The 22892-nt window shown below is 38.6% G+C and overlaps 1 protein-coding gene across 4 annotated transcripts in view; it reads left to right on the forward strand.

The window, feature by feature from the left end:
• The window catches only part of FGD4 (FYVE, RhoGEF and PH domain containing 4), a 229996-nt gene that overhangs the window by 101287 nt on the left and 105817 nt on the right, over nucleotides 1-22892 (forward strand). The window contains exon 1 of one of the 4 annotated variants that reach the window (XM_027541688.1): nucleotides 20495-20915. The exons of the other annotated variants lie outside the window; for them this stretch is intronic. Within the exon in view, the coding sequence (XP_027397489.1) occupies nucleotides 20825-20915 (91 nt within the window). The 5' untranslated portion in view covers nucleotides 20495-20824. Of the gene's footprint in view, nucleotides 1-20494; nucleotides 20916-22892 lie in introns of those variants that run through there. 4 annotated transcript variants of the gene reach the window in all.

A 22892-nucleotide genomic window follows, 5' to 3' on the forward strand; every position in this document is an offset into this window, starting at 1 on the left:
AAAATGGTTAATGACTCTTCATGAGATTGTAGGTTATGCAAATATTAAAGACATGTTTTCTAAACATGTAAGAAGATACAATGAAATGTAAATTATGTTGCGTATGCTGTACAAGGTTGCATTTTATATAATACATAGAAAAAAATACTAGAGGGAATTACACCAAACACTAGATTTTAGAATCACTTTTGTTGTATTTATAATTTTTCTTTAGATTTTAAATGATTAACAGTGGCCATATAATAATATTATACTTATAAAAAATGCTCAAAAAAGCAAATTATAATCTGGCAGGAAAGATAAACTTGTCCTAGGTTAAGTAATAGTAACTAAGCTAATATGTAGTAGTGTTACAAATTGTATAATAAAAACTTATGGATGGATTTAATAATAAATTTTTTAAAAGTAGAATGCACTGTTCAAAAGCTTTTTCCTATCACTGGTACTACTCAAATAGAAATTAGATAAACATTGATAAGAGATACTACGGAATAGGTTCATCTATCAGGTGTGAAGAATTAGATGACCTCTAAAGTCCTTTTCAACCCCTGTGTTAGAAAAAGTAATTTACTTTGGAATGATCATTTTTAAAATTCAATTAGATATTAGGGGAAGGTATGCAAAGCAAGTAGCTTTTGTGAAAGAGATATGAAATTGTAATAGAGGGGCTGCCAGAGTCTGTGGGATAAAGCATGAGGCAATGAATTTGAGTCACATCTTGAAAGAGGTGATAGGCTAGGATTGGATTATGTGAAAGTTCTTTTAAGGTCTACAGTGATTGATACTAAGGCAGATTTAAGATTCTACCAGGCATTTATGGATAAGGGAGAGTACCCAAGTTGGCTTGACAAATGGGAGAGCATTTTTCTTGTTCATCCTCTACTGACTGAGTGAAGTGGTACAGAACTGAAATTGAAAAAGAGAGCAATCAGAACACCCAGCATCTGGGTCTTTTCCAGTTAGTTGGCTCTTTGCATAAGGTGGCCAAAGTATTGGAGTTTTAGCTTTACCATCAGTCCTTCCAATGAATATTCAGGTTGATTTCCTTTAGGATTGCCTGGTTTGATCTCCTTGCAGTCCAAGGAGACAAGAGTCTTGTCTCAAGAGTCTTGTCTAGTACCACAATTCAAAAATGTAAGTTCTTCAGCACTATGACTACTGGAAAAACCATAGCTTTGACTATAAGGATCTTTATTGACAAAATAATATCTCTGCTTTTTAATGCACTGTCTAGATTTGTCGTAATTTTTCTTCCAAGGAGCAAGCGTCCATGGCTGCAGTCACCATCCACAGTGATTTTGGAGCCCAAGAAAATAAAATCTGTCACTGTTTCCATTCCCCCCCTACCCTATCTATTTGCCATGAAGTTATGTGACCGGATGCCATGATCTTAATTTTTTGAATGTTGAGTTTCAAGCCAGCTTTTTCACTGTCCTCTTTGACCTTTATCAAGAGCTCTTTAGTTCCTCTTCTCTTTCTGCCATTAGAATGGTATCTGCATATCCAAGGTTGTTGATATTTGTCCCAGCAATCTTGATTCCAGTTTGTGATTCATCCAACCTGGCATTTCACATTGGGTAGTGTGCATATAGGACTTCCTCAGTGGCTCAGTCATAAAGAATCTACCTGCAATGCAAAGATGCAGGTTTGATTCCTGGGCGGGAAAGATCTCCTTAATGAGGGCATGGCAATCCACTCCAGTATCCTTGCCTGGAGACTCCCATGGACAGAGGAGCTTGGAAGGCTACTATCCATAGGGTTCCAAAGAGTTGGACAGGACTAAAGCGACTGAGCACTCATGCAGTCTGCATAAGTTAAATAAACAGGGTAACAATATACAGCCTTGACGTACTCCTTTCCCAGTTTGGAACCAGTCTGTTGTTCTATGTCTGGTTGTGACTGTTGCTTCTTGACCTGCATGCAGGTTTCTCAGGAGGCAGGTAAGGTGGTTTGGTATTCCCATCCCTTTAAGAATTTTCCATAGTTCGTTGTGACCCACACAGTCAAAGGCTTTAGAGTAGTCAGTGAAGCAGTAGATGATTTTTCTGGAATTTTCTTGCTTTTTCTATGATCCAATGGACGTTGGCAATTTGATCTCTGGTTCCTCTGCCTTTTCTAAATCCAGCTTGTACATCTGGAAGTTCTCAGTTCACATACTGTTGAAACCTAGCTTGAAGGATTTTTAGCGTTACCTTGCTAGTATGTGATGTGAGCACAATTGTACAGTGGTTTGAACATTCTTTGGCATTGCCTTTCTTTGGGATTATAATGAAAACTGACCTTTTTGCAGTCCTGTGGCCACTACTGAGTTTTCCAAATTTGCTGACATGTTCAGTGCAGCACTTTAATAACATCATCTTTTAGGATTGAAAATGGCTCAGCTAGAATTCCGTCACCTCTGTTAACTTTGTTCGTAGTAATGCTTGACTAAGGATTACTTGACTTCACACTCCAGGATGTCTATCTCTAGAATCGGGGTTAATATCATTAGCATTTTCTGTTTGTACATAATATGCAAGATTTTTTAGATACCATCCTGGTTAATAAAGGTAATCTACTGTAAGCATATATGCTTGCTTACATTGATGTACGTCATAACTACAAGTTATGTAAATTATAAAGTGATATTTTATTTATTTTTTAAGTTCTTATGTGAAATTTATTTTATTATTCTGAATATGAAAGTGAAAGTAGAATCGCTCAGTCGTGTCTGACTGTTTGCGACCCCATGGACTGTAGCCTACAACACTCCTCCGTCCATGGGATTTTCCATGCAAGAGTACCGGAGTGGGTTGCCATTTCCTTCTCCATAAAGTCATATTTTAGTATGAACTCTTACATTTAAAATATAATAATGTTTATCTTAATAGAAAAAAAATCTCATTTCAAATTCCAGGAGAATTATTAGACAATTCTAGTAGAAAGTTTTAGGTATAGCAAAACTTTAATCCATTATTTAAATGAAAAAAAGAATAGGAAACTTATCATTTTAGTTTGAGATGATAATTTATCTAATGAATAGAGATCTGTGACATAATACTGGGACCTTTATTATATAATACTATAAGAGGCCTGGAAATTACCCTAATTTAAATTGGGCAAGTTCAAGTCAGTATTTTTTTGTGAGTAGCCCCAAAATTACTTAAATGTTTAGTAAGCTTCTTTATTAACTCATTCAAATAAGCAAATATTGTGTGGCCCCTAAATACTTTGAGCTGACCTTATCTTGGGGGAAGGACTATATTTATAAAAAATAACTTATTAAACTATTAGATTTCTTCTAATTTTCTCCTTTTCCAAATAACATTATATAGTCATTTTTATGTGTATACTTGGTTTAGGATAGCTCACCCAAGTGGCAAAGGTAGATAATGTAAAGTTTTCTGGTATTTGATATGCATTACTGTTTTGCCTTCTCAGTGCCTGTTTCATTTTCAGTTCAGTTCAGTAACTCAGTCGTTTCCAACTCTTTGCGACCCCATGGACTGCAACATGCCAGGCCTCCCTGTCTATCACCAACTCCTGGAGTTTACCTAAACTCACGTCCATCGAGTCGGTGATGCCATCTAGCCATCTCATCCTCTGTCGTCCCCGTCTCCACCTGCCCCCAATCCCTCCCAGCATCAGGGTCTTTTCCAGTGAGTCAACTCTTCGCATGAGGTGGCCAAAGTATTGGAGTTTCAGCCTCAGCATCAATCCTTCCAATGAACACCCAGGACTGGTCTCCTTTAGGATGGACTGGTTGGATCTCCTTGCAGTCCAAGAGACTCTCAAGAGTCTTCTCCAACACCACAGTTCAAAAGCATCAATTCTTCGGCGCTCAGCTTTCTTCACAGTCCAACTCTCACATCCATACATGACCACTGGAAAAACCATAGCCTTGACTAGACGGACCATTGTTGGCAAAGTAATCTCTCTGCTTTTTAATATACTGTCTAGGTTGGTCATAACTTCCCTTCCAAGGAGTAAGTGTCTTTTTTAATTTCATGGCTGCAGTCACCATCTGCAGTGATTTTGGAGCCCCCAAAAATAAAGTCAGCCATTGTTTCCACTGTTCCCCATCTATTTACCATGAAGTGATGGGACTGGATGCCATGATCTTAGTTTTCTGAATGTTGAGCTTTAAACTAACTTTTTCACTCTCCTCTTTCACTTTCCTCAAAAGGCTCTTTAGTTCTTCACTTTTTGCCATACTGGTGGTATCATCTGCATATGTGAGGTTATTGATATTTCTCCCAGCAATCTTGATTCCAGCTTGTGCTTCATCCATCCCAACATTTCTCATGATGTACTCTGCATATAAGTTGCAATATACAGCCTTGATGTACTCCTTTTCCTATTTGGAACCAGTCTGTTGTTCCATGTCCAGTTCTAACTGTTGCTTCCTGACCTGCATACAGATTTCTCAAGAGGCAGGTCAGGTGGTCTGGTATTCCCATCTCTTTCAGAATTTTCCACAATATATTGTGATCCACATAGTGAAAAGCTTTGGCATAGTCAATAAAGCAGAAATAGATGTTTTTCTGAAACTCTCTTGCTTTTTCGATGATCCAGTGGATGTTGGCAATTTGATCTCTGGTTCCTCTGCCTTTTCTAAAACCTACTCGAACATCTGAAAGTTCATGGTTCACGTATTGCTGAAGCCTGGCTTGGAGAATTTTTAACGTTACTTGGCTAGCGTGTGAGATGAGTGCAATTGTGCAATAGTTGAGCGTTCTTTGGCATTGCCTTTCTTTGGGATTGGAATGAAAATTGACCTTTTCTAGTCCTGTGGCCACTGCTGAGTTTTCCAAATTTGCTGGCATATTGAGTGCAGCACTTTCACAGCATCATCTTTCAGGATTTGAAATAGCTCAACTGGAATTCCGTCACCTCCACTAGCTTTGTTCGTAGTGATGATTTCTAAGGCCGACTTGACTCCACATTTCAGGATGTCTGGCTCTGGGTGAGTGATCACACCATTGTGATTATCTGGGTCATGAAGATCTTTTTTGTACAGTTCTGTGTATTCTTGCCACCTCTTCTTAATCTCTTCTGCTTCTGTTAGCTCCATACCATTTCTGTCCTTTATTGAGCCCATCTTTGCATGAAATGTTCCCTTGGTATCTCTAATTTTCCGGAAGAGATCTGTAGTCTTCCCCATTTTACTATTTTCCTCTGTTTCTTTGCACAGATCATTGAGGAAGGCTTTCTTATCTCCCCTTGATAGTCTTTCGAACTGTGCATTCAAATGCATATATCTTTCCTTTTCTCCTTTGCCTTTTGCTTCTCTTCTTTTCACAGCTATTTATAACGCCTCCTCAGACAGCTATTTTGCTTTTTTGCATTTTTTTGGGGGGGGGGGGCGTGTCTTGCTCGCTGTCTCCTGAACAATGTCACGAACCTCCATTCATAGTTCATCAGGTACTCTGTCTATCAGATCTAGTCCCTTATATCTATTTCTCAATTCCACTGTATAATCATAATAGATTTGAGTTAGGTCATACCTGAATGGTCTAGTGGTTTTCCCCACTTTCTTCAATTTAAGTCTGAATTTGGGAATAAGGAGTTCATGATGTAAGCCACAGTCAGTTCCCGGTCTTGTTTTTGTTGACTGTATAGATCTTCTCCATCTTTGGCTGAAAAGAATATAATCAATATGATTTCAGTGTTGGCCACCTGGTGATGTCCATGTGTAGAGTCTTCTCTTGTGTTGTTGGAAGAGGGTGTTTGCTATGACCAGTGCGTTCTCTTGGCAAAACTCTATTAGCCTTTGCTGTGCTTCATTCTGTATTCTGAAGCCAAATTTGCCTGTTACTCCATGTGTTTCCTGGCATCCTACTTTTGCATTCCAGTCCCCTATAATGAAAATTACATCTTTTTTGGGTGTTAGTTCTGAAAGGTCTTATAGGTCTTCATAGAACCGTTCAGCTTCAGCTTCTTCAGCATTACTATTCGGGGCATAGACTTGGATTATCATGATATTGAATGGTTTGACTTGGAAACGAACAGAGATCATTCTGTCATTTTTGAGGTTGCATCCAAGTACTGCATTTCGGACTCTGGTTGACTATGATGGTTACTCCATTTCTTCTAAAGAATTCTTGCCCACAGTAGTAGATATTATGGTCATCTGAGTTAAAGTTACCCATTCCGGTCCATTTTAGTTCCCTGATTCCTAAAATGTCGACTTTCACTCTTGCCATCTCCTGTTTGACCACTTCCAATTTACCTTGACTCATGGATCTAACATTCCAGGTTCCTGTGCAATATTGTTCTTTACAGCATCAGACCTTGCTTGTATCACCAGTCACATCCACAACTGGGTGTTGTTTTTGCTTTGGCTCCGTCCTTTCTTTCTTTCTGGAATTATTTCTCCACTGATCTCCAGTAGCATATTGGGCACCTACTGACCTGGGGAGTTCATCTTTCATGTCCTATTATTTTGCCTTTTCATAGTGTTCATTGGGTTCTTAATGCAAGAATACTTAAGTGGCTTGCCATTCCCTTCTCCAGTGGACCGTGTTTTGTCAGAACTCTCTACCATGACCCGGCCATCTTGGGTGGCCCTACACGGCATGGCTTAGTTTCATTGAGTTAGACAAGGCTGTGGTCCGTGTGATCAGATTGGCTAGTTTTCTGTGATTGTGGTTTCAGTCTGTCTGCCCTGTGATGCCCTCTTTCAACACCTACTATCTTACTGGGGTTTCCCTTACCTTGGATGTGGGGTATCTCTTCATGGCCTCTGCTCCTGACCTTGGATGTGGGGTATCTCCTCATAGCCTCCGCTCCTGACCTTGAACGTGGGGTATCTCCTTTTGGCCGCTTGCTGCTCCAGTATTTGAGATAACAGTTTCTTTAGCATGAATCTTATAATTTAAAAGCATTTAACCCAGGGATAAAAAATGGTATTATTTAAATTTTTATCTTTTATTATGATGACATTCTGTTTCAAATATTTATTTACCAATATTATCACCACAGTTACTTTTAGATGAAAATAGAATCATGGAATTTTCTTAATTTTTCATCATCATAATTGTTATCCTTGTTGGATAGTGTTGGGTAGTCTTCATATCTAGACTGATATAGAGAATGTGATTAAAATTTTGGAAAAATTCAAGTTAAAATTGTTCTGGAGATTTTTATTTTCCAAATTAGTGTATTTCCTTTTTTTTTTTTTAATACAGCTGTTTGACCTCTCAAAGCCCTTTTGCTCTTTCTTTTTTATTTATTTTTGGCTGCACTGAGTCTTTGTTGCTGTGTGTGGGTTCTGTAGTTGTAGCGAGCAGGGGCTACTCTTGTTTGTGGTGAGCGAGCATCTCATTGTGGTGGCTTCTCTTATTGCAGAGCTCTAGAGCATATGGGCTTCAGGAGTTGCAGCTCTCAGCTTATAGAATGCGAGCTCAGCAGTTGTGGTGCAGCTTAGTTGCTCCGTGGCATGTGGGATCTTCCTGGAGCAGGCATCGAACCTGTGTCCCCTGCGTTTGCAGGTAAATTCTTAACCACTGACCCACTAGGGAAGTCCAGAGTATTTATTTTTAAATTTATTTTAATGCATTTATTGTTTATGCTGCCGACTTTTAGTCATAATTTTAACACTGATACAGTACATTTATGTCAACATGACTTAATTTCAGGAGTAACCTGAAGACTGAAGAGTTATTAGATGAAATGTATATAAGATCCCTGTGAAAAACTACCTGTCTTCTAGAAGTTTCCTTCTCAAAAGGAATCATCTATGAAACCATTATGTGCCCTGAGGATACAAAAAATAAATCATTGTAGTGTAGGAAGCAGATCCTAGAACTTGGAACATTTTGCCTAAGGGGTAGGGGACAAAAGCACTGGTTGCTCACTAAGTTGTGTCTGACTCTTTGTGACCCCATGGACTGTCTAGCACACCAGGCTCCTCTGTCCTTCACTGTCTCCTGGAGTTTGCTAAGATTCATGTCCATTGAGTCAGTGATGCTAGACTTATTTGTACACTTTCATTCAGTTTATGTGTTGAATACAGCTAGTATTTCAGGGACAGGTGAGGAATTCTGAGGGGAAAGTGGCAGGTAGGCAGTGGCAAGTTTACTTGCCTCCTTTCTGCCCTGACGTTTTAGGTACAAGCATCTTTTGTACCACCCAGAGATTTGTAAGTTATATGTTGCTGTTCAGTCGCTCAGTCGTGTCCGATTCTTTGTGACCCCATGGACTGCAGTATGCCAGGCTTCCCTGTCCTTTACCATCTCCCGCAGTTTGCTCAAACTCATGTTCATTAAGTTAGTGATGACATCCAACTCTCTCGTCCTCTGTCATCCCCTTCTCCTCCTGCCTTCAATCTTTCCCAGCATCAGGGTCTTTTGTAGTGAGTCAGCTCTTTGCATCGGGTGGCCAAAGTATTGGAGCTTCAGCTTTAGCATCAGTCCTTCCAATGAATATTCAGGGTTGATTTCCTTTAGGACTGACTGGTTGCATCTCCTTGCAGTCCCAGGGACTCTCAAAAGTCCTCTCCAGCACCCAAATTCAAAAGCAACAATTCTTTGACACTCAGCCTTTTTTATGGTCCAACTCTCATATCTGTACTGGAAAAACAATAGCTTTGACTATATGGACCTTTGTCGGCAAAATAATGTCTCGCTTTTTAACATGCTGTCTAGGTTGGTCATAACTTTTCTTCCAAGGGGCAAACATCTTTTAATTTCAGGCTGCAGTCACCATCTGCAGTGATTTTGGAGCCCAATAAAATAAAGTCTTTCACTGTTTCCATTGTTTCCCCATCTATTTGCCATGGAGTGATAGTATCAGATGCCATGATCTTAGTTTTTTGAATGTTAAGTTTTATACATGGCATAGTATTTAAATGAGTTGTCAAACTAAAGACTGTGTGTCTTTTTCTTTTAACAAAAAACACAACTGTTCCCTATTTACTAGCCCTTCATGTAAAGAGAGGTAGCCACGGGGACTTCCCTGGTGGCTTAGTGGTAAGGAATCCCCTTGCCAATGCAGGAGAAACGGGTTCGATCCCTGATCCAGGAAGATCCCACATGCAGGGGAGCAGCTAAGCCCATATGGCACAACTATTGAGCCTGTGTTCTGGAGCTGTGAAGATGCTGCTACTGAGCTCATGTACCACAACTGCTGAAGCCTGCATGCCTAGAGCCCGTGCTCTGCAACAAGAGAAGCCTTTACAATGAGAAGACTGCACAGCACAACTAGAGTAGCCCCCAATTGTCTCAACTAGAGAAAAGCCTGCACAGCAATAAAGACCCAGCTGGCCAGAAATAAAGTTATTTTTAAAAAAGAGAGAAGTAGACACCGTACATATTTTGCAGGTTCTTATCTAGTAGATATATTTGAAGAAATAAATACAGCATGTCATTTTCAAGTAAAGGTGGTATTTGAATCAGTGAGAAATTAACTGCAGTCAGCAGAGGAAAAGTGCTCTGTGGACAGAAAGTTTTTTGAATGATTGGAAATGTTTCCATTACTCTTTCATTTTACCACCAAAAATGACATGTATCTTTTCTTTTAAAAGTTAAAAAAATACAACACCCTCTTACACCCAAACTTAAGTACGGTTTTCAGTTTTTTTGGAGCATACTTGATTTACAATGTTGTGTTTTTTTCAGGTATACAGCAAAGTGAATCAGTTACTCATATACATATATCTACTCTGTGTGTGTGTGTGTATCCTTTTCCCATATAGGCCATTCCAGAATATTGAGTAGAGTTCCTTATGCTTGCTATACAGTAGGTTCTTAATATCTATATCATATATAGTGAAGTGAAGTGAAGTCGCTCAGTCATGTCCGACTCTTTGCGACCCCACAGACTGTAGCCTACCAAGTTCCTCCATCCATGGGATTTTCCAGGCAAGAATACTGGAGAGGGTTGCCGTTTCCTTCTCCAATCATATATAGTAGTATGTATTAAATTCAAGTCTTTTTAAAAATCTTCTTTAAATTTTTTGTAAGTAGTTTTAAAATATTAGACCAAATTAAAAAAAAATGCAACAGCTTTCAAGACATCTAGGAAGATGGACGTTTACTAGAAGAATTTCAAGGAAATCCTTTGCATAATTGGTAGATAAGATTGAAAAATATATATATCATGATTTAGTAAGTGTAGCCAGTGATATACTTCTTCCCGGTAGAACAGCAAATCTCAGCTCTGGCAATCATTAAAACCATGTACAGAAGTAAATTGACTTAGTTCCACTCTTTCAAATGTCTGTACCATGAAATATTTAGCAAGATATTTCTAAAAAACAAAGCAGATTGAATCACATTGTTTTTTCTAAAATGGTATTCTATCTTTATTGTTGTTTGGTTGCTAAGTCGTTTCTGACTCTTGTTCGACCTCATGGATTGTAGCCCATCGTACTCCTCTGTCCATGGGATCTTTCTGGGCAAGAATAGTGGAGTGGGTTGCCGTTTCCTTCTCCACGGGATCTTCCTGGCCCAGGGATTGAACTCATATCTCCTGCATTGACAGGTGGATTCTTTACCACTGAGCCACCTGGGAAGCCATTTTATCTTCACCTCATCCTATTTTAAGTTGTTTTTGTTTTATAGTATTCATTTTTGCACTATCATTCTTGTATTTAATGTATATACATTCCTACATGTGTCTGTGCATACATTTATATTTGAGAGTGCAGTGCCCACATTTTATACTGAGAGGATGTGCCATCAAAAAGTTTGGAGACCACTGTTCTGGAAGGTCTCCCCTAACCCTCCTCTGTGCACCAGTAACAGTAACAGGGCCCTGGCCAAACTTGTCAGTCACCATTTTGCTTGTCTGCTTTCTCTTTGACTTCTTAGAAGAGACCATTTAGTGAAGTTTTATTATGTTTGACGCAACATCCACGGGACCCATAATAGTGAATGGGACACTTATGGTCCTTGCTTTCCAGAAGCTTTGGCAGTAGTAGGGGTGACAAATGCTGAGAAGTTATAAATGCTCAAAGGAAATCCAGAAGATAGTGAGATTAGTCATATGTAAAATTCTTAAGGCCACAGGAATTGAAAAGGGTAGTGTGGCTAAAGAAAAATGAGATTCCATAAAAGTGATGGTCAGAACTTTCTAAAAAAGATTCCTAAGTTCTTAGCAATGAACTCTATTGAATCCCATGTAAGGACTCAGTATTTCTTTGTAATTATTAATAAGTGGGTTAAACCATTTTAAAAGGGACCTCAAATTGATGGCTCCAAATTTTCTTTGACTCACACAATGGTTTTTGAGTTTTAAAATTTAAAAATAAAAAATTATTCTCTCATTTGCCATTTAACTAATTCATATTGTTTTAAACCTGTATGCTTACCCATTTGCATTATCTGCATGAATGCTAAATACATTTGTCCCTGTTACCTTATGTAAAAGATAAAAATACTCCATACTCCATTAATAGTAAGTTGTTGACCATTATAAAGTAATTTATCTTGAGTTCTATTAGTCATTAATGTTCAAACTATTGTGTCTAAAAGACTATATTGATATTTTTAGTTCTTAGTATAATACTTAAAATCTGTTTGAGCATTATTTGTAAAGTTCACAATATATAGATTGCTAGAATAATAATTTAAAAATTTCGACAAGTACATTTGTAATTTATCAAGTACCAATTATTAGTTAAGGCCCATATGATGGAAATGGACCTTAAATTTTTTTTTTAATTAAAATAATTCATTGCCTTTTTATCCTTGGTCATCTTTTCTGCCACCAAGACAATAACTTAGAAAAGTTACTGAAAATCTTACTGAAATTTATACGTAAATTTTTTTTTTTCCTTTGGAGTTTTCTTTATTCCTATAATACAGAAAGTCCCTTACATACAAACTTTTAACTTGCAAACTTTCAAAGATGCAAACATACGTTTGCCTGTGTGAATCCTCTGCAAGTGGTTGTGCTTTTGTGTACTTTACAGTACTGGATATAGAGTACAGTAGTGAAGTATCTTTATTGGAGGCCCAGGATGTCTGGAAGCAAGCATAAAAGCAATGGTGATGTAGCTGATACTACGGTACTTTTCAAGGTACTGTATGGTAAGATTAAAAATGTTTTCTTTATTTTTATGTATTTGTTTTTTTAATATATTATTTGTGTGAGAACTACTATAAACCTAGTACAGTACAGTAGTATGTAGCCAATTGTGTTAGTTGGGTACCTGAGCTAATTTTGTTGGACTTAATGAACAAAACTTGGACTTAACAATGTGCTCCTGGAATGGAACTCATTCGTATGTAGGGGACTTACTATACACTTCTGAGATTGCATCAGAAATTAAACTGCGTGTTTTAATTGTGCCATATTACCGTGGGATAAAAGGGAAGAAATAATAAGTAGAGTGGATAATTTGCAAAGATAAGGTGCTGGTTATATTTAGGGTTATATTTATTTTTTCTTTACATTGAGTTTGTCCTTTAGGAATGTTTGGGCCAACACAAAAGGCCTAAGCAGCAGCTGTTACCCCAGTAAGTAGTACATTAGAGTCTTCAGGAAAGGAAGACAGTACTTAAATCTTGGTCAAAAAGAGAGTATGCTGTATGGCTCAGGAAACTCAAACAGGGGCTCTGTATCAACCTAGAGGGGTGGGATGGAAAGGGAGATGAGAGGGAGGTTCAAAAGGGAGGGGATAATACCTATGACTGATTCATGTTGAGGTTTGACAGAAAACAACAAAATTCTGTAAAGCAATTATCCTTCAATTAAAAAATAAATTAATTTTAAAAAAAGAGAGAGAGAGAGAAATGAAAGCGCTCTCTTTTTACTCCCAAGTTAGTAGCAAGTAACTGGCTGTATTTTATTTACCCTTTATCTGACCTGGCCAGGGCAAAGCTCAAGTTTTATTTTCTTAAAGCCTCAGAGGAGCCTTTTCTGGAAACTGCATGGCTATTTCAAAGTTGGGGGAGGGGGGAAAAAAGTTTCTGTGGAAATTTATGAAAAGAAAGCATTTTTCTTAACTTCCTTCTCAAAACCCATGATTGATGGAACGTGGTTTGGAAACATATTTTGAAAACAGTGGCAAGAGATGAGACTAGAAAGGTAAGCAAGGGACAGTGCCTTGAGGCCTTATAAGGAGTTTGGATTTCATTCTCAATGCAGTAAGTAGCCATTGAGGATATCAGCTGACAAGTGAGGAATAGTTCTGCAAGCCACAATGAAATTTGTGAATCTGCTACAGGTTTCCTCAATTTAGAATCTGAAATAAGATCCTTTCCCTCTCTTTGCTGCATAATGAAATCTTCATCCCTCAAGATAAAGTTTAAGCTTCCCTTCTCCAGTGAAGGAGGTTGTTTAAGAGAGGTTGGTACTGGAATTAGATATTTTAGTGGAGGAGTTGGACCCTTGAGTGAATAGTTTGTTCAAGGTAGACCCTGAAGAAAGGAAAGAATGCAGAGAAACAGTACAGGCAGTAGAGAACATGAACAAATAGATTGAGGAATAGCATATGTGTATATGTAAAATATACACAACATAAAATTGATCATTTTAGCCATTTTTAAGTGTACAGTTCTCTAGTATCAGTACATTCACATTGTTTTACCACCATCACCACTATCCATGTCTAGAATTTCTTTTGTTTTTCCTAACTGAAATTCTGTACCTATTTAATATACCCATTTAATACTTGCAGAAATATTTTGTTCACGATACATGACAACCACAGTGCTAGAACCCTATCAGTGGACATCATCATGGTTGTTGTGTAGTTGCTCAGTCGTGTCTGACTCTTTGCAACCCCATGGACTGCAGCACGCCAGGCTTCCCTGTCCTTCACCATCTTCTGGAGCTTGCTCAAACCCATGTCCATTGAGTCAGTGATGCCATCCAGCCATCTCGTACTCTTTCATCCCCTTCTCTTCCTGCCTTCAGGCTTTCTGGCAGATGAAAGAGATGCAGGTAAAGAACACTAAACTGCTAGAGTAAGGGCGTTTGTAAAGAGTGACTCCGTCGTGAGATGCGTAAGGCAGAAGGATACGGAGTGACTGAACAGAGAAGAGAATCGGGCACCTGTTATTTGCCCAGCATGATATTAAGTGCTTGGTATATGTTCTTTAATGAAGCATAGCTAAGAATGGATTCGTTTAGAGTAAGAAAGGTAGCTAGCTGGTGGCAATACTGGAATTGTAGAACTTGAAATCTCAGAATTAACTTCTTGATGAAGTGATGTGACTTACAGGAAATATGTAGCTCATCCAGTCTAGAGTTGTTACTTGGTATTCAAGTGGAATCCAAAGAAGTTCTGTAAAAATAATGGCCATAATGAAAGAAGAAACATCATATTTATCAATTAACTTTGTTCCTGCTTTGAATTTAGATAATATCAATGATTTGGGATTAGTACAAAGCAAAATTAGATGAAAAGCATGCCTTTATCTTAAAGAGTGGAACATGATAGGGGAAATGCTGAAATATTACCAACCTAAAATTGTGTTTACTGCTGAGCTGTGTATGTGAACAGATGAAATGACTGGTGTGATGCAGGAAATCTATAGGTGAGGTCAAACAAACTATAAATTGGGGCATGAGGATCAATTCCATAATTTAGGCTCATAAGGAATGGCTTTCTAATCCAAGATTAAATGTTTTTAACCAGAAGAGCATTGTTAAAGTCATATAACACTTCAGATACAAGGTTTCTTCTCCTAAATTGCATACCTAAAATATACAAACTATTCCTATCCACATGCCGTTAGAGAGAGGTATAACTTCTCATCATAGTCTTCCAAAGTAGAAGAATATTAATAGAATTGAGCTAAAACCCAGAATGAGCAACAGTTTAACCTACGATTGTATTGTCGTCCATCAGGAAACCCTGGTTTGGGGGACTGTCTAATGATACTGTGTGGTTGGGACTTTAAGTGACTAAATAATTAATATAAAAAATGAATTAAAAGGGGCTTCCCTTGTGGCTCAGCTGGTAAAGAATCCACCTGCAATGTGGGAGACCTGGGTTCAATCTCTGGGTTGGGAGGATCCCCTGGAGATGGGAAAGGCTACCCACTCCAGTATTCTGGCCTGGAGAATCCCATGGACTGTATAGTCCATGGGGTCGCAAAGAGTCGGACACGACTGAGCAACTTTCACAGACATACATACATATATTAAGAGGCTTCCCTGGTGGCTCAGTGGTAAGGAGTCCATGTGCCAATACAGAGTACGTGGATTTGATCCCTGGTCTGGGAAAATCCCACATGCCACAGGACAGCTGAGCCCGTGCACCACAGCTGCTTAGCCAGAGCACTAGAGCCTGTGAGCCACAACTGTGGAGCCCAGGTGCTGCAGCTACTGAAGCTCTTGTGCCTAGAGCCCATGCTCCACAAGAGAGACCACTGCGGTGAGAGGCCGCAACTAGGGAGTGGCCCCTGCTTGCTGCAGCTGAAGGAGGCCTGCGCACAGCAACAAAGACCCAGCAGAGCCAAAGAATAAATAAATAAATCTTTAAATATATATTAAAATTGTTTTAATTTAAAAGAATAGAGATTGAGGGATAATTGGTTTGTTTTGAAGATCTGTATAAAAATAGTTTGGGACAGAATATTCAAGAAACTAGATTTAGAGACTTCCCTGGTGGTCCAGTGGTTAACAGTTAATGCTTCTAATGCAGGGGAGGGGGGAGGTTCAGTCGTTAGTTGAGGAAGACCCCACATACTGCATGGCATGGCCACAAAGAAACAAAACATCCCCCACGATTTCCTTAGCATGCATTCAAGAACTTATAGGCTTCACTTCATTAAGATTCAGAGACATACAAAATGGAAATTACACATCATTTGATTGGGCTTTTTAATTATAGTTTTTTTTAAGTCAATGAGGAAATCATTTTAATAACAAATTGATTTTATTAGATGATTATTAGAGTACTAAAGTGTGCAAAATAGATTAAGATTCATATTTCATTCTATGAAAATGGAGATTGTCTCCCAGTTAAATATCATTGGAGAATCAATTTGAGGATTTTACTCCTTAGTTAATAACTGAAAGTAAGAAGTACTTTAATTATTTTTTCCAACTTCTTGTTCTGTTTGAACAAAGTGAAATACTAACTTTCACTTGGTATAATTGTCCTGTTTTTATACTGCCAAAATATATTTATCAGTAAATAATTATTTAAGCCAACTTTGCCATTAGTACATGGAAGTTTTCAATTATATGTTAGATGATATGCTGCTGCTGCTGCTGCTGCATCGCTTCAGTCGTGTCCGACTCTGTGCGACCCCATAGACAGCAGCCCACCAGGCTTCTCCAGGCAAGAACACTGGCGTGGGTTGCCATTTCCTTCTCCAGTGCATGAAAGTGAAAAGTCAAAGTGAAGTTGCTCAGTCGTTTCTGACTCTAGCGACCCCGTGGACTGCAGCCTACCAGGCTCCTCCGTCCATGGGATTTTCTAGGCAAAAGTACTGGAGTGGGGTGCCATTGCCTTCTCCGAGATGATATGCTAGGTAGCTATAAACCAGATTACTGGGACAGGAGCTTCCCTGGTGGTCCAATGGTTAAGACTCTGCACTACCACCGCAGAGGGCATGGGTTTAATCCCTGGTCAGAGAACTAAGATCCTGTGCTGCACAGCTTGGCCAGAAAAAAAAAAAGCAAGGTCAGACAACTTCGTTCCCGCCCCTCTCCCCTCTTTTTTAGACATTATAAATTAGTAAATTTTAATTCAAGAAGCACAGGTTACATGGTAAAATTTTTGTTTTAGATCATTTACATTAGAAATGGTAAGCTATTGAAGATACTAGCAGCCTTTAATAAAAAGTAAACTAAGTTTAATATAGTGATAAAGCAAGCGGTTATGAAATACCTTGTGACTGGGAGAACTTTCTGACTTCCTTACTCAACAGAATTTGTAAAGAAATAACGACTCTACGAGGAGGAGAAGCCTGATAGCAGGGTGACAGCCCACTAAGTCTTTGTGCGTGCATATTAAGTTGCTTCAAAGTCTTTAATACATAACTAAAGTGAATAACTGAGTTGGTTAGCCTGGAGTTTAGATATTTTTCAAGACTGATGTCAATGACAAATAATCTTATTAATTAACTAAATTAAACATTAATTTGAAAGAACCTTTTAAATATATTGTTATAAACATCATTGTTCACAAATGGACATTGTGTGGGGAGCTAATTAGGTTACTTTTTAATTTTTCAAGATTTTTTAAAAAATCACAGGAAACAAATACAATGAACCAGTAATTATCTCTACTATTGATGATGAGAAAGGCAATAGATAATATCAAAAATCTTTGGTTTTTTTTAATTATTGGATAATTTATATACAGTAAAATTCACCCTCTTTAGGGTACAGTTGTGAGTTTTGACAATGCATACAGTCATATAACCAGCACAACAATGCAGATATGAAACATTCCCATCACCTTTGGCAATTCTGTTGTACCCTTTTGTAATCAAATCAGTTCTTCCACCCTCCTGCAACCTTGGGTCTAGTTTTTGTCCCTGTGTGCTTCAGTACTTTGGCCACCTGATGCGAATAACTGACTCATTTGAAAAGATCCTGATGCTGGGAAAGATGGAAGGCGGGTGGAGAAGGGGATGACAGAGGATGAGATGGTTGGATGGCATCACTGACTCAATGGACATGAGTTTGGGTAACATCTGGGAGTTGGTGATGGACAGGGAGGCCTCACGTGCTGCAGTCCATGGAGTCGCAAGGAGTCGGACACAACTGAGTAACTGAAATGAACTGTGCTTGCCTTTTCCAGAATGTCATATGGAATCTTAAATGTGTGGCATTTATTTATTATTTTTGGCTTCAGTGGGTCTTGCTTGCTGCGTGTGGGCTTTCTCTAATTGTGGGTGAGCAGGGCCTACTCTAAGTTCTGGTGTGTGGGCTTCTCATAGACTCAAGGCACCTGGGCTTCAATAGTTGCAGCACATGGGCTTGGTAGTTGTGGCTCTTGGGATCTAGAGCACGGGCTCAGTAGTTGTGACCCATGGGTTTAGTTGCTCTGTGGCTTGTGAAATCTTGTGGACCAGGATTGAACCCATATCTTCTGTATTGGCAAGGGATTCTTACTCACCGTGCCACCAGGGAAGTCCTCTAGTGTTTTAAGTTGGCTTCCTTACTAACACACATGCAAGTATCCTTAGCTCATTTCTTGAGGGTTGTAAAGACAGATTTACCACAGTTTGCTTATTTATTCACTGATTGAAGGTCAATTGTGTATTTTCCAGCTTTTGGTAGTTATGAATAAAGCCTCTGTAAATATTCATGTACACATGTGTTGCCGATTCACATTGATATATGGGAAAACCATCCCAATATTGTAAAGTAATTATCCTCCAATTAAAAGAAATAAAATTTTCATTTGCATGTTTCTGTTAATGTAAGTATTAGTTTCACTTGGGTAAGTACCTAGGCGTGTCATTGCTGGGTCATATGGAAGTGCTGGTTTAACTTTATAAGAAACGGCCATGGCTGCTCGGAGAAGGCAGTGGCACCCCACTCCAGTACTCTTGCCTAGAAAATTCCATGGACAGAAGGGCCTGGTGGGCTGCAGTCCATGGGGTCGCTAGGAGTCGGACACGACTGAGCGACTTCACTTTATTTTTTCAATTTCATACATTGGAGAGGGAAATGGCAACCCACTCCAGTGTTCTTGCCTGGAGAATCCTAGGGACGGTGGAGCCTGGTGGGCTGCCATCTATGGGGTCGCACAGAGTCAGACACGACTGAAGCGACTTAGCAGCAGCAGCCATGGCTGCTAGTGAGTAGCTTAAATTTAGTCACTAGTTTGTGGTATATGCCGAATATAATTTCAGATTATCTGTTGTGAACAATAAGAGTCAATGATATTTTGTTTAAAACTGTAATTATCACTTCTAGCTGCAAGTCAATGGCACCCCACCCCAGTACTCTTGCCTGGAAAATCCCATGGATGGAGCAGCCTGGTAGGCTGCCGACCATGGGGTCGCTAAGAGTCGGAAACGACTGAGCGACTTCACTTTCACTTTTCGCTTTCATGCATTGGAGAAGGAAATGGCAACCCACTCCAGTGTTCTTGCCTGGAGAATCCCAGGGACTGGGGAGCCTGGTGGGCCGCCGTCTCTGGGGTCGCACAGAGTCGGACACGACTGAAGCGACTTAGCAGCAGCAGCAGCTACAAGTCTTATTGTGGTTTTTACTATATAGATTCAAACATGAATTTTATTATATCTTTATTGTGCAAAAGAGAATTGAATTTCTTAAAGGTTATTATTTTACTAGTGTTACTGGCCAAGATTTTTAATCTGTTAAACCTAGGTTTCTCTTCTGCAGAATGGTAATTATTACTCCATACCTTACCTATACTATTTATTCCTTTTGCAGAAGAGCATTCTCTTTTGTAAAATATTGATAAATTATTACTACCTCACAGTGAGGATTTAATGAAATGCTGCATGGAAGGTGCTTACCAGAGCACCAGGCACAAAGTAAAGGTTAGCTATAAAAAAAGAAAAGGTGTTTGTTTGAAAACCAAACCTAAGATTATAATTTAAATATGGCTATCAAAATTCAGCAAGCACAAAATTGGAGCATTTTATGACAGGGAAACATTCTGCTTTTTGCATTACTGAAATTTGCCAAGGCTAAGTGATCTTTGGTATCAAATATAAAGAGTTTTCCTGACACAGTGAATTTTAAACAGACAGGTGAAGTTTGTGAAGGACATAAAAGGCAATTCTGGTGTTTTCTCTTTGACTCCTTTTCTCCATGTTGTAATTGTCTATTCATCCCTAATATGCAAGTTTCTTTTATTAAGAATTAAGTTGATAAGTCTACTTCCCGATGAGCCTTATCTGAGTGTGTAATACATAGTTCCCTCATACCACACCTTGAGTGTTTCCTACCTGCCCTGATATTAAGCAGTTCCTAAGCAGGTGCAATTGAGTCAGAGCTTTAGGCTGCCACTGAGTATCAAGTCTCTGCCCCAGCAGTTCTCCAAATGTGGTTCCTGTAGTGTAGTCCCAGACCAACAGTGTCAGCATCACCTGGGAGCTTGTTAGAAGTGCAGATTCTGGGGTTGAATTCAACTGAGATAGGACCAGGCAGTGTGAGTTTTAAAATTCCATCCAGGTGATCTGGTGTGTGAGAACCACTGCATCTGGACACAGTAAAGGAGGGTTTTGGAAACACTTCTTTCAACTGTGAGAGTGATGTCTATAGCCTGTTACTTCATTGTAATTTTATACATATTTTAATTGACACTTTCTGATTTTTCAGGGCTATGAGAAATTTTGAAAGTACTGGTAAATGATATAAACTTATAAAGATATATAAAAATAAGTAAACAGTGCTCTGAAATCACATAAAACTTGGTTTCCTTAGGAAATTTATGAGTAGTAGTTATTCACCCTGCACCAAGGTCAGTGAACTATGCTAAAATAGAAAGTCTTCAGTGGCAAAATAGCATTTGAGATCTTTCAAAATGACATTTTAACATCTTAAGCCTGTGAATCCTGAATCTGTAAACCTCTTTGGTCCAGTGCATGGACCCAGTTCAAGTGGAAACAAACTGTTTTCATGTTGGCTTTTTTAGAGCATTACTAATAGTTCAGGAATTAGCCAGTTTATAAACTGTCCTATTCCCAAGTGTATTTCTAGTGCATTTTATGCTCCTATGAGCTTTCATTGTTGTTTACTGTAATAAATAGACATCTCTCCATCCTCATATACTTGGTCTTTTGAAGAACACTGCAGCAACCCTCCTCTGGGGAGGAGTGGCATATTATGCATGAGGTTGTCCGTGAGCAGTGAGGTCTGAGAAGGTCCTGAAGTAAGCAGTGCATCATCAGAGCTCCCGGCTGACCTGTGGCTGCGAGAGGCTTCAGAGCCAGGAGTGAGATTTTATCACATGAACTTTAAAAGAGTAAAGCCAAATATTTTCTTATCAAACCAAAGTAGACTAATTTTCAGTATATATGAAATGATGTCCACTGATGACGGTAAGTAGTTTCATTTTCTAGTGTGTCTTTTCTCTTTTTTCTCCCCTCGGTTTATGTGGGTCATTTTACAACAGGATGCTTAAAGGGCATGAAAGTTGCAGAGTTTGGTTTAAGTTAAGAATAAGATTCACATTATTTTTCAACTTTAACATTAAAATATGTGCTCTATTTATGGTTTCTGCTTCTTCCAAGAGGCTCTTTCTGGGTTAGCAAAATACAAGTTTAATAGTTCTCTTTCTCTGACTCATTCTTACTAACATTAGAAATTTGAAAATTTAGTCACTGACGGGAGGATGCAGAGAAAGAAAATCAGATGCAGAGAAAGAAAAAAAAATTCTCTTTTTTTCTTTCATTTCTGGTGTGAACAAAGCTAAGAAATATTTGCTACTAAACATTTTCAAGTACTACTGCACAGAATACTGTTCTGTTCAAGCAAACAAATCATCCACCATCCCAGTCTTCTTGTTTTAGCAGAGTTCAGAAGAGTGAATATTACCTGCTTTTCAATATGAGATAGCAAATAGAGACAGGCATGGAAGTATTTTTGTTGTTGTTAGTGGTATTCAGCCATCGTTTTTCTCCTCCAATATTCTGGAGTGTATTAATGAAAAATTGATTCTTTCAAAGAGGAATGAAACTCTATGTGGTAGAAATGTAATCATGTGACAGGAAATTTCTGCTAAAAATATTTTTTAAAACTGAGATGGGTTTAATTCTGTGATGCTATTTTCCCACTGTCTGCATGGATCTATTAACCTTCCTGAGGAATGTCTACACTGCTGTCTACACTGTTAAATAAAATGAACTGAACCTTAAAAGAGGTAGTCTTCATAGTTTATCAGGATTCTTTTCCTTGCGGTGTCACTCTTTCCTTCTTTAGGCCTTGGGGGGGTGGAGGGGCAGCGGGGAGGGAGTTGCACCGAGTATGGAAGTCCAAGGGTGGGGCTGGTCACAGTTCTGCAGCCAGGAAGCTGAAGCTCCCTCCTGCAGCTGCACAGTCTTGGCTGGCTCTTTTCCCAGGTTCTAGTAGTTGCTAGAGATTGAGTAACCCACTTCATGTCTGCCTTGGCTCCCTCCATTATCTAGGAAGAAGCCTCAGTTGCTTTGCAGAGGTTCTACTCTTCTTGCATAAAGTTTAAAGTTTTTGTGATCTCCACATGGTTTACCATCACACTCTAAACATGAATTTTTTTTTTTTTTTAAAGCAGCAAAAGGGAAGTATTTCCTTTCTTGGTTAGTGAATTCTTTCTTTCTCTGACACAACATCTGTTTCTTCTCATTACACCTTCAAATAGTTAAGGATCATTGGAGAGAAGTGCTACTCGAATTTTCTGCTCTAATGGACAACTCGCTATAGTGAGGGGCCACTATAAGTGTGAGTTTTAGAAGTTCCTTTTATGGTTTTTAAACTGAAAAGACAATAATGTAGTGCTTCCTGCCCACACCACTGGTTATTTTATTGCTATTAAGTTGTTCAAGAAAAAATTTGAGTATGTGCATTTAGTGTACATATTATTTGTAAAAGTTTTATCTTTTTTTAATGACTTGAAGAAACTTTCCTTTTTAAAAACTTTTGCTTGTAGACAAACACATGAAAACTGAAGAGAAAAATGGAACATGAAGAATGATTCAATGGGAAGTATTTGTCAGTCTTTGCAGGAATGATAATATGGTTTTCATTCAAATGGTATGTAAATTAAATTATAATTCAAGATTAAGATTTAAACCTGTACCCCAGTGTTCATCACAACACTGTTTACAATTGCCAGGACATGGAAGCAACCTAGGTGTAAACTGACAGATGAATGGATAAAGAAGTTTGGAATATTAGTCAGCCATTAAAAGGAACTGATGAGGTGGATGAACTTAGAGTGTATTATACAGAGTGAAGTCAGAAAGTTCTAATGAGGAGGATGAACCTAAGAGCCTGTTATACAGAGTGAAGTCTATTAAAAGAAAGAGAAAGACAAATATCAT

Source organism: Bos indicus x Bos taurus, chromosome 5, assembly GCF_003369695.1.
Source record: "Bos indicus x Bos taurus breed Angus x Brahman F1 hybrid chromosome 5, Bos_hybrid_MaternalHap_v2.0, whole genome shotgun sequence".
Lineage (NCBI taxonomy): Eukaryota > Metazoa > Chordata > Mammalia > Artiodactyla > Bovidae > Bos > Bos indicus x Bos taurus.